The sequence below is a fragment of the Colossoma macropomum genome, unplaced genomic scaffold, assembly GCF_904425465.1.
Source record: "Colossoma macropomum unplaced genomic scaffold, Colossoma_macropomum, whole genome shotgun sequence".
In the NCBI taxonomy this organism is placed as follows: domain Eukaryota; kingdom Metazoa; phylum Chordata; class Actinopteri; order Characiformes; family Serrasalmidae; genus Colossoma; species Colossoma macropomum.
In genome coordinates this window covers 10,006,111-10,026,504 of record NW_023494803.1, presented here as the reverse complement: position 1 = coordinate 10,026,504, position 20,394 = coordinate 10,006,111, and the positions used below count along the sequence as shown (strand labels likewise).

The following is a 20,394-nucleotide window of genomic DNA, read 5'->3' as shown; positions in this document are numbered from 1 at the left end:
TAGATTAGTTATATATTTGGCCTACAATAGTACATCAGCGCATACTGAGACATATTAACAGCCAAGATGGTAAAACATTACTTCAAATGGACATGAAATGTTGTGGCTCCCAAGGTGGTTTGATTTTTGTTAAAAGGACCAAATGGCTCCTCTTTTATGTTGCTGAACCCTGGGCTTGGAATTTGGGCAAAATTTTGTTCAGATCTTACAGCACTCAACATGCTTGTTTCTGGATTTTTTTTTAACACTTGTATTTTTTTTAACTGGGTTTTTTTGGTGGTGCGGAGTGAAGTCACTGTGTTTGTTTATCCTTTATTGCTTACTGTTTCTCACAGGTCTTGCTTTTAAAGGCTTTACTAACAATTTTTAAGAGAACACTTAAATGCTAAATGCTAACATGACCATTAATCACCTATTTGCATAACGCTGAGGGAATCGCTGCATCATTTACATAATTACTAATTGCTAGCGCTTTTTAAAATTAATGATTCACTGCATTAGCGTTCTTAGCCTTATTTAACCTGCTGTAAATTGCTCTGCTCCAAAAACTAACTCACTAACTCTCCGTCTACTAACCCCCTTTCTCTCTTTCCTCTGCTCCTCTGTTCTCTGGGCTCCCCGACTTGTGTCTTTTCAGACGTGGTAGACGTGGTGGATGGGGTCTGTGTTGATGGTGAGGAGGATGAGGAGGAGGGGAGGGCAGATGATGAAGAGCAGGTGGCAGCATCTCCTGATGATGATGATGATGATGTCACTGGTGGTCAGAATGAGGAGGAGCCCATGGCCTCCTGTCTGATGGAGGAGGACTTTACTAACTCTGCCACTGACCTGGCATCTCTGGGTAAATTAACACTGCATGCATGCATGTGTATATATGTGTGTGTGTGTGTGTGTGGTGTGTGTGTGTGTGTGTGTGTGTGTGTGTGTTCTTGTATTGCTATACTTGTGAGGACCCCATGTCCCCGCTATGTTAGGACTATATGAAATTTTTGCTCAAGTGAGGACGTTTTGTCCTCACTTGAGCATGTGTTGTTCTCATCACATTTATTTATTTATTTTTTTTAAACAAAAAGACCAGAAAAATTGCCTTTTGGATACTGAAGTTAAGGTGAGGGTTAGGTTTAGGTTTAGGTGTAGTATTATTTAGCAACAGTAACACAAAAATCAGTAGAAACCTATGGACGTCCTCATATGTATAGCAAGACAAACGTGGGTGTGTGTCTGTTTTTGTACATTTTCAGCACAAAAAAGATCTGATTTTTAAAAAAAAACATTAAGGGTTAGATTCTTACAGTACACACATGTACATACATATGAGCCATGTTGTTACACTTGAATACTTAGATGTGTATAATACTTTTGATTCAGCGTCCTGACATTGTACAAAAACCTGTGTTTAACCACTAACCAAACTCACAGTGATTTGCTTGAAGGGGCCGACGTTCCTGTCTGTCTGTCTGTCTGTCTATCTGTCTGTCTGTGTAATGTATAGTTTAGACACAGTAAAATCTCTCTTTTTCTCTCTCACATTGTGTCTTTGTCTAGAATGTTAGGTTTGTGTTGCTGTCAGTTATGTGTGTGATTTCTGTGACGTTGTAGATTTTTTTTTTCTTTTAATTTCAAAAAGTCCTTTAGAATTTTCCAGAGATGAGAGAGTTTGTGAAGAGTAATTTTCTGATAATTGGCACTTGGTTCGGTTGAGCAGGGTGTAATCTGAGTTGTGTTTGAGTACAGTTGTGTTTGATACAGTATATTTAGGTTAAGGTCTTTATTTACCTTCTGCTCTTGCTGATGTCTCCATGAGCAGAAGGCTTCGCTCCTATTCAGACCCTATTTACACACTTTCATTTCACAGATGGTTTTAAAGCTGTTTCTGGGCAGCCACTAACTTTTGGGCGACACATACACACGCAGGCCTTTATCTGGGGTGTGTTGTGGCCTGATAAATGGCTCCTGTGGTGCTTTTGGGGTGCAGACGGACTGAGCGATGGACGGATGGAGGGATGCAGCAGGAAGAGAGGAGAGGGGGATGCACATGAAACGCCCCCTTCTCTCTTTCATCCCCCCACACTCAGTCTGTTGCACGAAAGGGGTGGGGGGCAAAGCAACCCTGATGCCAACACAGAGAAAAAAGAGGTGATAGAGTGAGGGATGACAGAAAGAGAAACGAAAGAAAGGGAGATGGGAAAAGAGAGGGGGAATTGATGGTTAGAACAAAAATAGAACAAATGAAGGACGTTTTGGTACCACTGAAATATGAAATAGATGAACATGTTTGCTAGACTGAAAAAGGGAGAGATTGTATGTACAGTCATTTGCAACTTCAATTCTGTTTAAATGCAATACATAACAATAACTACAATGTAGATTTTTATCATTATTTCATTTTTCAATGTTCTGAGTGTTTGAGGAACAATAACAAGATACTAAATTACGGTAGATTTGCAATAACTTATTGTCACGTTGTCTGCCCTGAGAATTGACAATCCCTAGAAACAGATATATGGGCAAATCCAACGAGAGGTGAAAAACCAGGAGTTAGTTAACGATTAAAAGCTACAGAGAAAATATGCCTCCTAACAACCACCTGGAAGACCTGGTAGACACCAAAACTGTCCCCATCAGATAAACAACACTTAAAGCTTAAAGAAAATCAAGCTGCTTCAGATCTGAAAACATCCACAGGGGTTTCTGTCCATCCTTCCACTGTGAGAAGACGACTCAGCGCTGTGGGTCTGAAAGGATGTGTAGCTGTCAGGAAGAACCTCACTGAGAAAAGGAGACACATCAAACAAAGAAGCTGAACAATGGACTGACCACCCCAGAGTCCAGACCTCAACATCACTGAATGTGTTTGATTACTTCAGAAAATGATCAACCAACTTCTAAGACTGAACTTTGGAGGTGTGTCTGCAGATTTCTTTGAGAAACTGAAAGTGAGTCTCCTGAAAAGAATGGAGGCTGTAACAAAGGTGAAGGGAGACACACAAAATAAAAAAAAACTATTTAGTTATTGTGTAATTTTTCCTCACCCTGAAAAATGAATAACTTGACTGGAAAATAAACTGAAATAAAAGCAGGATGGTCTCTCACTGTTGGACAGTACAATAGATGCTAAGTGGAGCTGATAAAATGGACTATGGACCGTAATAAAAGGATCAGTGAGCGAATGTTTTTATTAGGCATTAAATATTATTAAAGTGAAACCATTTATGAGCGCAGTCAGGTGTGTTAGAGCAGTTTGTGTGTTTGTGCTGGGTGGAGATTCTACTGAGGATGCTGGCGGACACTCGAGTTCTGAGTACTAAAATCACTATTAAGGCGTCACATTCAATCACGGCAAGATGGAAAAAAAATAAGCTGTGCCCTTATTCAGGGCCTGCATCCTTCTTGTGTCCTTCGAAGGCTGCGTTGTCCCGCGAAGGCTGAACTGAAATGAGACACACTCTTCTCTATGGCAAATTTCCTGTTTGCATCACAGCACCACTGTTCCCGCCCTTACCATTGTATCCAGAAACGCTGCTGTTGTCAAGTTTTTTTAAAAGTTCTTTAAAGACAGAAACTTTCATTTTGGTTTTTTATTTTTTCATTTGTTAGAGCTGGAAATGTTTCTCTCTGTCTGCTCTTTGCTCCCTAAAACAAAACGAAATATCAGTGTATGTTTTGCTTCAGACCACACTGGCTTTTTTAACATTTGTATTGGTAGCTATTCGAGTCAGTACTTAAACCCAGTACTTTCATTTAAAGTGTCTTCTCAGCTGCCGTTCACGCCTCTGCTGATGTCGCCATGTTCTCGAATCCTCACCGGCACACGAAGAACCTCAGGATGTGTTGGCTGGCGAAGGATCCACCTGTTGGATCCTTTGTTGCCATGGAAAAGGACACATTTCTCAGCCACATATGAAAGAGCCTTCAAAATTTCACAGCCTAGTTGCGGCCTTCAAATGCAGCCTCTGAAGGATGCAGCCCCTGAATTGGGACACAGCTATAGACTGACTCAGGGGGTCAGTCTTTTTAACAGAACTATAAACAATGACAGTTCTGTGAGTTAGTATATTATTCTTTGCTGCTACAAAACACGAGCACATGAGTGTGTTGCCAAGGACACATCATTAGGGATAAGACATAACCGGGATAATTAGGGATAAGAGAAAACCGGTGCAGCTTTTTCAGTCTAGCTGATGTGAGCTCAGTTGTGAAACAGGGAAAATATTTTTACGACAAACTTACTTTAGTACACAGCCCTACAACAGTTATGACCACTTAAGTTCTTTTTTTTCCTGTTTTTGTTGTTGATTTTTCCTTCCCTGCCATTAACTGGACTCTTGTGTGTGCTCAAACATCAAAAATAGTCTGAATGCACATGCCTGTTATTTGTAGTGTTTGTTTGTGTGTGTGTGTGTGTGTGTGTGTGTGTGTGTGTGTGTGTGTGTGTGTGTGTGAGAGGGAGAGAGAGCCTCTTGGGAAGAATGTTAAGAAAAAACTCAGCATACTGAAATCTTGGCCCAGTATCACCCACTATGGCCCCCACTACAAAGCTTTTGGATTTTGTCGTGTGTGTGTGTGTGTGTATCAGTGAGGGGGGCTGATATCAGAACCTGAGACGAATGTTCCAGGTGCACCTGTAGAGTCTATCTCACACACCAGGTGTGTCCACTCTTTCCCCTCTATCGTCCAGCCAAACTGTGTGTGTGCGCGCGCCAGGTCGGTCTGACCAAAGTCGTGTTGTTTAGATGATTATTTTAGCGTTTGAGATTCGTCCTCTCTGATTTTTTGTCACTGTTGATCCTGAACTGATCCTGTATCTGTTTGTGTGTGTGGTATGTGCGTATATGTATATCTCTGTTGTGCGTGAGGTTTATAAGGGGCAAATGCTGCCCAGCGATGTGCTTATCTCTCCCTCTCTCTGGTGGAGAGCAGAGTGGCAACGCTGTACAATGATTCTCCTTCTTCTCTTTTCTCCACATGGAGTGGATGCTGACAATAGAAATGGTCTAAAAGTAGATTAACTTCCATTAAAAGTTAATGTTATCCTGCAAAGTTATCATTTTAGAGATATGAGGTTTTGTTCTGACAGTGACAGTAGTAATAATAATAATAATAATAATAATGATTTATAATGGTGTGTTTATATAGCACATTTCACAAATTAAAAATGCAGCTCAAAGTGCTTCACAATGCAAAGAAAAACAACAGAGGAAGAAGAGCAGAAAGATAATCAAAAATTAAAACAAAAAATAGCAGAAAAGGGATATATTAATAATTACAATTGAAAGTATAAGATGGAAGTATAAATATAAAAAACAAAATACTATAAAATGCAGCTAACAAGAAAATAAAAGTAATAGTAATATTCCAAAAACAAAGGAAAAAAAACTAGTTAAACATTAAGTAATACGTTTTTAACTGTTTTTAAAAACATTGACAGAAGGAGCCTGACGGGTGTTTACTGGTAACGTGTTCCAGATCTTTGGTTCACACGTGAAATATGGAGAAGCAGCAAAAGATGATCTCAAAGCTGGATTTGGAACATCGTCTATCAGCGCTCAGAAATGTATGAAGGTGCTAAACCATTAGCAGATTTAAAACACTAGTAGTAAAATTTTAAAGTCGATTCTAAAGCAAACAGGCATCCTGTTTTTTCAGTCTGTGTTAATATTCTTGCTGCTGCATTTTGCACTAGTTGTAGTTTGTTGGTTGTGCTTGCGGGAAGTCCTGTGACCAAAGCATTACAGCAGTCATGTTGAGAAAACACAAAGCTTGCGAAGAAGCGTGAGCAACTAAACATAATATAAAATTTTTCATTATTTAGTGCGTCCACTCTTAACCTTTATTCCAGCTTCCATTCTTTTCAGGAGGCTCGCTTTCAGTTTCTCAAAGAAATCTGCAGACACACCTCCAAAGTTCAGTCTTAGTTCTGCTTCTCACGATCCGAGTGACCTCAATAACTTTGCCCAAAAATGCATCAGCAAATAATCCAGCAGTTCAGCAACAACATTCCACAATGAGTGATTGCAAGGATTGTAGGCGTTTCACCCTCTGCAGCACATAATATTAGCAAAAAATTCATCTGTAAATTTCTGTGTGTGAAGGGAAAGGCTTTAAACCGCTACTGAATGCCCCTGACCTTCAACCCTTCAGATGGGAAGATCTGATGGGAAGACTTCTAATATGGGGCATTACTGTGAACAGTTTAGTCCATTTACCTTTTCTTTCTCTGCAGGAGTAATGAACAGTAGGCATGTGGACCTGAAGCTGAAGAAGCTGACGGACGCTCGGCCACAGGGCGGAAGCTCGCCTTCATCCTCTTCCTCTTCCTCCTCCCTCACAGCCTCCACCACCTCTCCGCTCAGCCCAGGGGAGGGGCCTGAGCTGGGCATTCAGGTACACACACCTGCACCTGTGTTTGCATGTTGTTCTTAGGCTAATCATTTTTGTGCATTCCACTTTAATTTTTAGCCACACAGTGATTCTTACAGAACCACAAGCTAACATCCTAATGAAAAGTGTGAGGTCGCGTCTCCTTCATTAAAGGACCCAGTAGCTGATCTTTCGCTTGCTGAGGTCGGCGCAGCAGCATTTAGCTATAGTCATATATAATTCAATGGAAAACCTTCATACAGGTACAAATATGACTGTGTCCAAGCGAGCATGCACAAGCTTCTCCACTACGCTGCTGTACGCAGAGCCCCCAGGTGGTGACTGTAGGGTTTTCAGGGACCTTTCTGCACCTGTACACGCACATGCGCTCTCTCTCTCTCTCTCTCTCTCTCTCTCTCTCTCCCTCTCCCTCCCTCTCTCTCTCTCTCTCTCTCTCTCTCTCTCCCTCTCCCTCTCCTTGCTGATGGAAGGGATTTCCTGTGAGCAGATGCAGTCTGGCTCTTTGATGTAGGAGCACAATGGCAGTGGTGCCTGTAGGAGCTCCCTCTGACTCCAATGGCCTGGTGCTGAAACTCAGGCCTGCACACTCATTTCAGACAGACTCCCTATCCATGCTGCTTTACACTAGCCTGCTCCGCTTTCCGCCGATCCGCTTCTCTTTGCGCTCATTTCAGCCTGCTTAACATCAGTCCGCTCCGCTCTACCGTAGTCCAATCCACTTTATGCTACTTTGACCTGCTTTACTCAATTCTCTTGTATGTGCACTAGCTTCACTTTACCCGAGTTTAGCCTGCTTAACGACAACCTGCTTTACACTGTTTTATGTTAGTTTGACCTGCTTAACACCAGCTTGGCCTGTTTAGTCTTATTTGGCCTGCTTTACACCAGTTTGGCCTGTGTATACTAGTTTGGCCTGCTTCAAACCAGTTTGGCCTGTTTATGATAGTTGGGCCTGCTTTATACTGGTTTGGCTTGCTGAATTGCTTTTTTGTTAGTCTACACTGCTTTGTGCTAGTTTGACCTGCTTTACACAAATTTGGCCTGCTTTATACCAGTCCACAACGCTTTATGACAGTTCTGTTAGCTGTACACCAGCTCAGCCTGCTTTATACCTTTCTACTCTGCATTGGTGTTTGGTTATTTACACTGTATGCTGAATTGGCCTCCTTTACACTTGTTTGGCCTGCTTTCAGATAGTTTGACCTGCTTTATAATAGATTGGCAAGGTTTGCACCAGTTTGGCCTGCTTTACACCAGTTTGGCCTGTTCATGCTATTGTGGCCTACTTTATGGCAGTCTGGTTTGTTTTTTCTTGGTTTAACCTGCTTTACACCAGTCCACTCTACTCTGTTACTTTGGCCTGCTTTACACCAGTTAGACCTGCTTTACACAAATTTGGCCTGCTTTATAATAGTCCACTTCGTTGTATGATAGGTTTTCCAGCTGTACCCCAGTTTAGCCTGCTTTATACCTTTCTGCTCTGCGTTAGTGTTTGGTTGTTTACACGGCATGTTGGTTTGGCTTGCTTTAGGTTTATTTGCCCTGCTTTCAGATAGTTTGACCTGCTTTCCAGTAGTTTGGCCAGCTTCGCACCAGTTTGGCCAGTGTAACCGCAATCTCGTCTGTTTTGTGTCAGTTAAGCCTGCTTTATACTAGTCCACTCTGCTTTACATTAGTTTAGCATGGTTTATGCCAGTTCACTTTGAGTTATGATAGTTCTGCCAGCTTTACACCAGATTGGCCTGCTTTAGTCTAGTCTGCTCTATATTGCACTCTTTTGTCCTACTTTACACCAGTTTATCCTGTTTTATGCCAGTTGTCTCTATGCCGATCTGCTTTGCTTTACGCTAGGTTGGCCTGCTTTACGGCAGACTACTTTGCTTCAGACCTATTTTGGCCTGCTCCATTTTATACCAGTCTACTCTGTTTTTGTGAACCATTCTGTTCTGCTGAGTTCATTCCAAACCAAAGTGTTTCTGAGTAATTGTGGTGATGGATGTTTTACTCTCTATATTACTCTCACTTTCTGCACCTGTTTTAGCCCGTTTTAAACCCCAGGTTGCGTGAGGGCGGAGTTGAATCTCAGTTTGTTTGGCATTTGGCCTCAGCGTGTCTCTCCTTTTTGTTTTTGCCATTTTATTTGTTTTGTTCACAATTTCTTTTGTCGGCTACCCTCCCGAGACTTCTTACGTCTTGCCGTTTTTGGAAACCATTAAAATTAAAATGCGTTAAGGGTCTCTCGCTCCCTCTCTCTCATCATAAACCAGTCCTGATGCATTTCCTCTTTTTTTCCACACAAAAGGAGGATAAACTGCTCCCATCCCAGGAGAAATCTCCCCTCTCTCTCACTCCTCCAGGAGCCAGAGCGGCCCAGGACAGGCTTTACACACACAGAGCATATTTCTCTCTCTCTCTCTCTCTCTCTCTCTCTCTCTCTCTCTCTCTCCAGTAGTCCCAGTTGTCTCTCATTAGTGATTGTGTGTATGCGTTGGGGGGGCATGGCCTTGGTGCCGCCTGATAACTGTCTGCAGCGTTCAGTCGAGCGCAACATTAGTCACGCATCACACACACACACTCACACACATGCATGGTTCTACCACAATAATACCCAGCGCAGTAATGATGATGGCGATAAGAGATAAAAGGCGGGTGGATCTCAGAGAGGGTATTTCCCCCGATATCTGCCCCAACCAGGGGTGGCAGGGGGGCAGTGGGGCAGGTGCTGAGCTGGGGGGTGCAGCAGAGGGGCTTATGGGCTGCGGGTCCTGAGGGATAGAGACGGATCCTAACAGGGCCTTTCACACTCCAAGCGGGTTTGTTTTCTTAAGACATTAACATGAAGAGAATTAGACCAGGTTAAAGGGCTCTATGGCAGCGTGTCTCTGGAGACTGAGACGGGGTTAACAGTTAAAACACACGCACTCACACTCTCTCTCTCCTTCTCTCTCCCTCTGTGTGTTAAGAATATCAGAGCTCAGTCCTCTACAGCCTTAAACAGGGCCTCTCAGTTTTCTATACATCTCATAACCAAAAACATTAGATTTAAAGGGCCACAATATCCCACAGTCTCCCTTGAGGTCCACCTATAACATTTTGTGTGGTTTTATGTTCCAAAAACAGAGATCATTCATTTTCACAAGATCATTTTCCAGCCGGTCTTTGTCTCTTAGAATCAAACAGCTGTTTCTGTCACTGAAAGACTGAAAGATTTTAAATGACCTCTGTACTGATTGGCTGCCCTTAGAGCTTCAGTATGAGTCTGAGGGTGTTCGTTCTTGTGACATCACAGAAACAGTGAATTCAAAACAGGCTGCTTTTGCTGCTTAAGTTCCATGATTGGACTGGAGAGTGAACATTGAGATGCTTCAGTCTTATTTATTTCAGAAAACTACATAAAGTGAAAGTTAACATCTTAATGCAAAACTGTATTAAAGCCACACATTTTTAACACAACGTAATTTTCTAGCTTAATCCTTCACATATCTTCAGCCTGAAGCCCTGCTGCACGCTGTTACTATGATTCTGTGATTTATGGTCCTCTCGTTTAGATGCAGCTGTAAAATGGCAAGTTTTATGTACTGATAAGTTATTTCCAGCTACTGCAGTGGTAACTTTGTTTATCACCGTGGTATGTTAAACACACCGCTGATGCTACCAGTATTGGTAATATCAATAATGGTAGCACTGGAGTAATGTTATCAATGTTAGAGCTACCGTACTCTTCAAAGACATAAGAGTGAGAGAGCTACAGTCAGACAGAAGTTGAAACATGCAGCCACTTTTTCTCTCATTAGACATTAGTGACAAAAACAGTTTACCTTATTTTAACGTTCACCATACATTCACATTATTTTTATGATCAGGTAAAAGTTGAATTGTCTAAGGTAATGATTATATTCTGGTGAAGCTTATTTTGTCCGCTTATGTAGCTGTAATAACACATACCGCTTTTTAAATAAAAAAAAATGTTATTTAGGGTCCAATTATAGTAAATAAGGCAGGTGTGACTTCACACTTCACAAACTAATGTGATTAATCATGATTAATTATTTTAATCATTTGTCAGCCCTAATTTAAAGCAGTACTGAGACAATCAAAAATCTAATTTTCACTGTTTTTCTGCTTATCTCATATGAAGTCAGTCAGGTACTGACTGAACGATAGTGGGAGAGAGCAGGACTCTGAACGATAGAGGGAGAGAGCAGACACTGTGAACGATAGAGGGAGAGAGCAGCACACTGACCGATAGAGGGAGAGAGCAGCACACTGACCGATAGAGGGAGAGAGTAGCACACTGAACGATAGAGGGAGAGAGCAGCACACTGAAAGATAGGAGAGAGCAGCACACTGAACGATATAAGGAGAGCGCAGCACACTGAAAGATTGGAGAGAGCAGCACACTGAAAGATAGAGAGCAGCACTCAAAGATAGGAGAGAGCAGCACACTGAAAGATAGGAGAGAGCAGCACACTGAACGATATAAGGAGAGAGCAGCACTCTGAAAGATAGGAGAGAGCAGCACACTGAAAGATAGGAGAGAGCAGCACTCTGAAAGATTGGAGAGAGCAGCACACTGAAAGATTGGAGAGAGCAGCACACTGAAAGATAGAGAGCAGCACTCAAAGATAGGAGAGAGCAGCACACTGAACGATATAAGGAGAGAGCAGCACACTCAAAGATAGGAGAGAGCAGCACACTGAACGATATAAGGAGAGAGCAGCACACTGAAAGATAGGAGAGAGCAGCACTCTGAAAGATAGGAGAGAGCAGCACACTGAAAGATTGGAGAGAGCAGCACACTGAAAGATAGGAGAGAGCAGCACTCTGAAAGATAGGAGAGAGCAGCACTCTGAAAGATAGGAGAGAGCAGCACACTGAAAGATAGGAGAGAGCAGCACTCTGAAAGATAGGAGAGAGCAGCACACTGAAAGATAGGAGAGAGCAGCACTCTGAAAGATAGGAGAGAGCAGCACACTGAAAGATAGGAGAGAGCAGCACACTGAAAGATAGGAGAGAGCAGCACTCTGAAAGATAGGAGAGAGCAGCACTCTGAAAGATAGGAGAGAGCAGCACTCTGAAAGATAGGAGAGACCAGCACACTGGACATTAGAGGGAGAGAGCAGCACACTGAACGATAGAGGGAGAGAGCAGCACACTGAACGATAGAGGGAGAGAGCAGCACTCTCTTTTTATCCATTCATCCAGAAGAGCATTTGTGAGGTCAGACACTGATGTTGGACGAGAGGGTCTGGCTCACAATCTCTGTTCTAGTTTATCCCAAAGGTGTTTGATGGGCTTGAGGTCAGGGCTCTGTGAGGGCCAGTCAAGTTCTTCCACACCAAACTCACTCAGCCAGGCCTTTATGGGCCTTGCTTTGTGCACTGGGGCTCAGTTATGCTGGAACAGAAAAGGGTCTTCCCCAAAATGTTCCCACAAAGTTGACCAAAATGTCTTGGTCTGCTGAAGCGTTAAGATTTCCTGTACAGTTGTCTGGGGCAGAACTTGCAGTACAGAATTTTCACAAACTGACTTGTGGCAGAGGTGGCATCCTATGACAGTGCCATGTTTAAAGTCACTGAGCTCTTCAGTACGACCCATTCTACTGGCAGTGCTTGTCTATCGAGACTGCAAGGCTATGCGCTTAATTTTATTCAACTGTTAGCAATGGGTGTGGCTGAAACACGTGAACTCAGTAAGTAGGAGGGGTGTCCCAGTACTTTTGTCCATATAGCGTATGTTAAGCAGTGGTTCCCAACCTGGTCCTCGGGGCCCTCCAGGAGGTCCACATTTTTGCTCCAGTCCTGGGTGCAGCTGACTTTTGAATGTCCAGAAAAAAGAAAAGCTAATCAAATGAACCAGAGTGAAGAATATAGGGAGATCCATGGTGTCCAACTCTCCTTAATAAGATTTACTTTCCAGCAGACATCTAGCATAGTATGCTTTACATCATCAACAGCTATCTAGAGCAGTGGTTCCCAGCTCCGTCCTTGGGCCCCCTAGAAGGTCCTCATTTTTGTGCCAATCCTGGGTGTTTCCGTCTTCTGAATATCTAGAAAAAAGAACATATAAAAAAATGAACCAGAGTAAATAGGGGAGAGCATTCTAGATCATTTGTCACCAACCCTTCTCACAGCGATCTGCTTAAATGTAGATTGTAGATCCAACCTACATCTAACATACTATCCTTTAGATCAGCAGCAACTGTTTAAAACTGTTGTTCCCAACCTGGTCCTCAGCCCCCCCAACCTGATTTTGCCCCAGTCCTGGGTGAGACTGTCTTTTGAATATACCAACTTGAGGACCCAACCTGGTCCTCAAGTTGGTAACCACTGCTTTAGTTGCCTCAGGGATCCCCCAGAAGGTCCACATTTTTGCTTCATTGCTGGGTGCTGTTGTCTTTTGAATGTCCAGAAAAAAGAGCAGATAAGCCAAATGAACCAGAGTGAATAGGGCAGAACATTCAAGATCATTGGTCAGCAACCCCTCTCAGGGTGATCTGCTTAACTGCAGATTGTAGCTCCAACCTGCTTTAGAGAGTTGCCCAAGTCACTTTTGGGCAACAACCTCAGATTTGTGCCTCTTCAGCCCTGTAATGTGAACATAGCCCGAAGTGTTTGAATCGATTGACTAAACGGTCGTAAAGCTCGTGTTGGCAGTGCTGGGATCTGAGGTTCTGGGGAAGCTAATTACCGCAGTGTTTTGAAAAGTCATTATTTAAGAATAAACAGACAAAAGCCTTTATGAGTGTGTGCGCGTGTGCAATTGTATGTGTGTGTTTGTCTTTATTAGCCAGTCTGGTTCTCGTACACACACCAGTGACCTAGCGTGGCGGCGCTAACAATGTTTCTCCCCTTTCGCTCTCAAGCAGTGGAACGTGTTCGCTAATTGCGAACTTTATTAGACGTTTCTCTTTTTTATTATTAACGTCGGCGAATGTTGTTCTGGAAGGCGCTGCTGTTTCGCTTTCCAGTCCGCTTACCATACTGGGGCCCCGACTCATAATAATAACGCGGTTCAGTATGGGGTTGATAGGGATACAGCGCCACTGCCTTTCTGACACGTGTTTGCCTCCAAAACAATAGCTGCTTTTAATTTGCATAATCTGAATATATTTTCTGGCTGCGGTTTCGTTGAAAGTCGACTTAATTGCCTTCTTCCTTTTTCTGCTGCGGAGTTTAATGCAGGCCGGTGGAGGAACGCAGCGAAAAACCCGTTCCTCAGCGCTTCATAATTAAACGTTTTTTGGCCATGTGTGTCTAATTTGTCCTTTGCTTTAATGTTAACCCGCTGTTTGTCGCCTCTCTCTTTCTTCTCTCGCTTTCCCTCCCTTCCGCTTTAATGGTTATTTAAATGAGTGTGTCCTCTGCTTTTTTAAGTTAAGTGATGTTTCTCTCTCTCTTTCTCTCACTTGCTCACTCGCCCTCCTTCACTCTTGCTCTCCTGCTCTTTCTTTTACTCAACTGCTTTACTTTCTCTCCTTCTGTCCTCTCGTACTCACACTCTGCTTTAAAGTGTAGAATACTATTAGAGAGGACCCTTCATTCTGTTTGCTTTTAAATATAAAAAGTATATTTTTATAACTGTTATAAATTTTTAGTCTTTTAATTTTATTTTTTTAAGTAAGTTGTTTTTTAGTTTTTTATTTATTTTATTTTTTCTTATCAGTGTTAAGCATTTCTTTCATTGATTTTGTTAGATTTTTAAATTTTATTTTTAATTTTTTATTTGCATTTATTTTCTTTATTTTATTATCATTATTTTTTATTATTATTGGCAGCAATTATTCTCAATTGTTTCTCTGATTTATTTTTTAAAAACAGACTTTTTTTGTTTTTATAATTTATGATTTTATTTATTATGTAATTTTTTATTTTCTCAAACATTACTGCCCCCCTTAAGCATTTCTCTCTCGTTCTGTAGAATAACGCGGATGAGCTGAAAGCGGAGCGTCTGAGGAGAGCGACGGAGCGTCTGAAGAATCCCGTGGTGTTCAGTAAGGAGTCTGCAGTGCGGAAGACGCAGCTCAAGTCCTTCAGCCAATACGTGGAGACCCGGCCAGGTGAGACCAGTGCATGCACTGACATCACTTCCTCTTTCACACACAAAGATCTATCCATCACATCCGTCTGTTCTTGTTGAACGTCTCATTCTAAAACCTTGGCCGTTTTTCTGGAGCTGGTCCTCCTTTTCTCCAGAAACAGCCTCTACTCTTCTGAGAAGGCTTTCACTAGAGGTTGGAACGTTGCTGCGGAGATTCGCTTTCGTTGAGCCACAAGAACGATGGTGAGGTTGTGCACCGATGTTGGGTGATGAGGTCTGGCTCGCTGTCAGCATTCCAGTTCATATGAGAGATATTGTATGGGGTTAAGGTTAGGGCTTCCACACCAAAACTCAAACAAACCATTTCTTTATGGAGCTCTCTTTCTGTATGGGGGCACTAACATGCTTAAACAGGAAAGGGTCTTCCTTAAACTGTTGCCCCAATGTCTTTTAGATTGTGACCTCATCCTGTAGCATTTTAAATTAGCCTTTACTGGGAATAAGAGGCCCAAACAATGATAAACAGCCCTAGACTCATTAATCCTCCTCCACCCAACTTCCAACTGGCACAACAGGCAGGTAGCGTTCTCCTGCATCCACCACACCCAGATTTATCTGGTAGTTTGGAGATCAGTAATAGCTGTTGTAACCAAGGACAGACATATTTTACCCACTTCAACACACTGAGGTCCTGTTCTTTGAGCTTGGTGACCTCCTCCTTCATGACTGAACTGTTGTTGTTCCAAGACATTTACAATAACAGCATTTATAGTTGACCAGGGCAGCTCTAGCAGAGCAGAAATTTGAGAATGTGACTTGTTGGAAAGTTGTCAACCTCACAGTGGCACAATAAGCTCTTCACTCTACTGTCAGAGTCTGAGATGTCGGGAGATCGCATCGCTGTGTGTTTGATTTTATACTCCCGTTAGCAGTGAGTGTGGCTGAAATAACTGTACCCACTAATCAGAAGAAGTTAATTAGAAGTTTGCGTACTTTTGGCTATGTAGTAAATGCGACGTGAGCGCTTACAGGAAGTGTGGGACAAAGCAAGTTTAAAAACAGAACAGACTCAAGCAGCTGCTTTGTAGGCTTGGACCCTTAAGTCATGTTGAGGTTCTGAAGAGCTGCTGGTAGAAACTCTTTCTTTTAGAAAATTATGCAGTGTCTACTATACATTATTCAGTATCTACTATAAATTATACAGTATCTACTATTAATTATTCACTAACTACTATAAATTATACAGTAACTACTATTAATTATATAGAATCTACTATAAATTATTCAATGTCTACTATTAATTATACGGTAACTGCACTCTGTAGATATGAGAGTGAGGAATTGAAGTGTGGACCCCATACAGTTTCTTGTGGGTATTAACCATATTTTTAGGGTTGTGTAATGATAACAGAAACATATTGATATCAGCAGTTAATTGTTTAAAAAAATTATCATTATTGGACAGATGTTTCGATTTGATCAATAATTCAAAACAATATTTAATGATGTGTTATACTGTGGAACTGCAGAATGTTTACTACTGCCGTAAAGTATCTGCATTTCATTCGTTTATTGCACTTTTTAGGAAATTTAAATAAGTGTTACATTACTCCATCACACTTATCTGGGTTGATCTAATCCCAGTTTCTACATTTTATGAAAGTTTTTTGTGTCAGCGTTAGCAAATAGGTAAAACAGCATCAACCCAAAATTCCCGTATCGGTGCATGCCTAATGAACAGGTTGTGTTATTCGAGGATACAGATACTTTAACCCTTATTGTTGTAGATTCCTTCACAAGGACACCAAAAGTGACAGTAAATGACCTAAAATATGAAAGCTAATAGGAGGCCCATTGTGTTTTACATCACTGTATTATTGCAGGCTTATCAACTTTTTCTTTCTATCTGTCCATCATCTTCTCCTCTTCCAGAGGTGAGGAGGCAGAGGTCAGTGCCTGAGGAGCTGAAGCGAGTGAGTGAGGATAGAGGAGGCTTTTTGGACACTGAGGGACGAAGGCCAACTGAAGAAGAGGTACTTCCTGTTCAGTTTTTTGATTTTAAATAGACACGATGCTAATATTACGATTATATTACTACATAATGTGATTACACTTTAAAACGTATTGCTAAGTCAGTATTGTGATATGCTTAAAGATTGGCCTGCATTATTTTGAGCAGAGTATTTTGTTTAACTACATTGATTCATCAGAACAACCACAGAATCCCTCATCCTGAAGCTGTGATTGGTCAGGATGCTCACAGCACACAGTAAGCGGCACTGTGATTGGTTATAGACTCATTTATATATAGCGCATACACATATGATAAAACAATTAATTAACAATATATTGTTCAGCCCTAATTTTAATTCTATGACCACATTTCCTTCATACATGTGTGCCCACACTCATGCACACACACAATTTTTGTGCTGATTTTTTTTACTTTAATTCCTGATGTCAATCAGTTTTACCTTTAAGCTAGAGAGACTCTTTGGTTCTGACAAATTAGACTGATAATTGTCAGATTACGAAAATAGAGAGGGGAAAAAGTCTTTGGTTCTTTCTTTTCTCTCTCTCTCTCTCACTCTCTCTCTCTCACACTCTCTCTCCCCCCATAGAAAAGGGAAATTATTACATTAACAGTTAAATACAGACTCTGTATGTAAAACAGGCTTGAAACTTTTGTTCTGAATTGGAATACGGCTCGATAATGTGACCTGAATCACAGTCCAGACCTAAGCATGAACACAGCCCACATCCTGTCTGAACGCTGACCCAGGCTAGACAAAATTCTGTTTGAAACCAACCTGAACTGGCCTGAATCGGCCCGAAAAGACCCATCATCACCCAGTCTCAACCTCAGATGCTCTGCCCACACAGAAACAAAGGGTCTGAAATCCTTTGCGCACAACTACTGGTATTTTCTCAGTTGCGTTCTGGCTCTCCACACGTCCTGCGCAGTGTTCACGTTCAAAGCAAAAGCGAAGCATTTTGTTTTTCCAGCTAAATTGTAGTCTGCAGTAGTTAACAGCTGCCTGTAGTGAACATTGTGGTGAAAAATTAGCCTTCCAGAGCACGAAGTATTTGTGGAATTTTCACAATTCCCACACTGAAGCAGCAGGATCTGGTTATTTTTCAGGTCATCCAAGCAGCCTCTTACTGACGAGGTAGATGGTTCTTGGCCACGTTGTGATATTGCTAATGATAACGCTGGTTAAACCTCTCCATTAGATCAGTATGAAAAAATAATATAAAATATGATAAAATAATGCTTCAGAAAGTTCTGCATTAACAAATTTATTCATCAAGCAATCAAACAGTATCCAAAACATTTTTTCGTTCTGTTCTCACGCTGCACGGTGCTGATATACAGGATAATAGCCTAGTTTTCTTATTTGGGATTTGTCCTTAGGTAAGAACTGAATCTGCACACACTCAAGAGCACAAAGGTGAGAACAATTCTGTGATTTAAGAACACGTCACGAATCTGACATAGACTTTTTCTTATGATCTTTCTCAGGAACCCATTTAAGAGGAAACTTAGGAAGATATTGGTGAATGAGGCCTAATGTTGGCTGCACTAAATTATCCTCTCCTGAAAATGATTCACTGTTTATTTCTCGCAAATCTGTTCTCTCACAAGCGTGGTCATTGTAAAGGATTCTGCTCCGGTGGGATACCTCAGTGCGGTAAAAGTGGCCCATTCCCAGTTGGTTTTCCCACCAAATCCAATTTTTTTGTTTGGCTGTTCACATCTTTTAAATGTGATCTGTATGCAACATTAGTCTAAACAGATCAGCTCCTTAACTGACTCGCCATCGCAGAAAAACAAAATGCTTCACTTTGATTCACACGACTCATCCAGAGGTAAACAGTCACGACTGCTAACAAATGCCAGTCGCTCCCGGAGGGTTCAGTCTCATCTTGACCAGCATCACAGGAGCCATCATGAAGCTTGAAGCTGGGCTCATCACATCCACTTTTTGGTTTGTGTCCTCGGATTCCTTAAACTTTGCTTTTAGACTTTTGGACTTTTTACTGTTCTTTGACGCTGCAGCCTCGTTTGGCCATTACTTTTGAAATCTCTTCAAACACTGAGCGTTTTCAGACTGAATCATATCTGGTACGAATCGGATTTCAGTGCCACATATGAAAGCATCTCAAATCGGAATAGGAAATGTCAGATTCATTGTGTTTTTGCTGTTCACACTGACACCCAGGTCACACATCTCTGTCACATATAGAGAAAAAGATCAGATTTGAGCCACTTTTACCTGCTGTGTGAACAAAGCCTTAAGATAATGAAAGTAGGGGGACGAAGAAAGTAAGGAGAGAAGTCACTGCAGGGGAGCCACAGCGTAAGATCTGTTAAAAGTGGGAGAACCTTGAACGTTAAATCTGAAATATTTTAAGCTTTAATGTAAAAGAGCTTGTGGAAAGAGAATTTGCATGTGTGCATGTCTCTCTCTCTCTCTCTCTCTCTCTCTCTCTCTCTCTCTCTCTCTCTCTCTCTCTGTGTGTGTGTGTGGGGTTAATGGGTGTTAACCCGGCCATTACGGAGCTGAGGCTGAATTACCCTGCCGATGATGTTTGCATTAATATAATATAAATGGTAATTTCTGCCCTTAATTACTGCAGTGTGGGGGCGCTGATCATGTGTAAAATTGATTTGTGGGAGAAATGTTCTGATAGAGCGGCGAGAGGGGAGCGCACGGTGATGGACAGCTGCAGGAAAAAAGTGCTGTCGAGGAGGAAAAAAATCCCTCTCCTTCCTCTCTCTCTTCCCATCCTCTTCTTCTTTATCTCTCTCTCCCTCTCTCTCTCTCCCTCTCTCTCTCTCTCTCTGCCTGTCCTATTAAAAATAAGGTGGATCAGCACTAAATATATATACATCACTCTGCAGCTGTCTTTAACTGGTGAATTTAAATGTACACTCCATTTTTTTTGACCCTCCCTCGTTTTTGGGAATAGTAAGCAGAGAGAAGGAGGGGTCAGTGGATGGAGGGAGAGATAGAGATGTATGTAAGCATTTTTAAATGTCAGTTTGTGCGTGGGCTTATATTTTAGTGTGTAAAGTAGTTTAGTGTAGGGCTGCTCGATCATGGTAAAAATTGCAATCACGATTGTTTTGGTCAGTATTGATCATGGTTATTTAGCATGATTATTCACTGACGTTGGAAACGTCATGCATTTATTGAACTTTAAAAAAACTTGTCTTTTTAACAGTGGATTTTCTTGAACTTTGAAATATAATTCAGCAGTAAAGAAATAAAGGAAAGGAGCGCTGGATTTATAACGCAAGACAAAACAAAACCATCAGTGTGAAACAGAATGTGATATAGTAACAGTCATCTCGATCATCTTGTTTTCATAATCATTGGAAGCCAGAATTGTAATTAAAAGTAAAATTAGATTAATTGCCCAGCCCTAGTTTAGAGCAGGTCAGTAATGTAGCCATAATATTTTATTTGAATAGCCTCCAGCGCCCCCTGCGACCCAGGAGGATAAGCAGCTTAGATAAGATGTGTGTGTGTTTTGTATATATTTTATTTGATTTTATTTAAACCCAACTGCCCCACTGGAACTGGTAAATTTAAAACTCAAATGCACCCTGAACCCACATCTTTGAGGCCTGACCAGGCCCAACTGGTACCTCAATTTAAAGCCCTAACCTGACCGAAATCTGGGATTTTGAAACTAAACCTGACTAGGCCCTGACTAGTACTGCTAAATTTGAAGCCCTAACTTGACCCAAACCTGTGTTTTTTACACTAGAACCGACTGGCAGTACTTAATATGAACCCAAACCAGACCAGAACCTGAAGCTGTGTTCAAAACCACATACTGCTACACTATATATAGTACACTAATGAATGGACTTATGGGTGTTGAACTATTTTTGACGTGCTATTTAGTATGGTAGTATGCAGTTGAGGACGCAGCCTGAGTTTTGTCATCCGGCCTAACCAA

At 41.6% G+C, this 20,394-nt stretch overlaps 1 protein-coding gene across 3 annotated transcripts in view; it reads left to right on the top strand.

Annotated features, from left to right (window-relative positions):
* Positions 1-20,394, top strand: part of ehbp1 (EH domain binding protein 1) — a 233,217-nt gene that overhangs the window by 167,290 nt on the left and 45,533 nt on the right. For 2 of the 3 annotated variants that reach the window (XM_036594170.1, XM_036594169.1), the window contains exons 17-20: positions 638-841; positions 6,224-6,384; positions 14,302-14,440; positions 16,354-16,454. In XM_036594170.1, coding sequence (XP_036450063.1) covers positions 638-841; positions 6,224-6,384; positions 14,302-14,440; positions 16,354-16,454 — 605 coding nt within the window. The remainder of the gene's footprint in view (positions 1-637; positions 842-6,223; positions 6,385-14,301; positions 14,441-16,353; positions 16,455-20,394) is intronic. The other variant, XM_036594171.1, reaches the window with a different exon arrangement.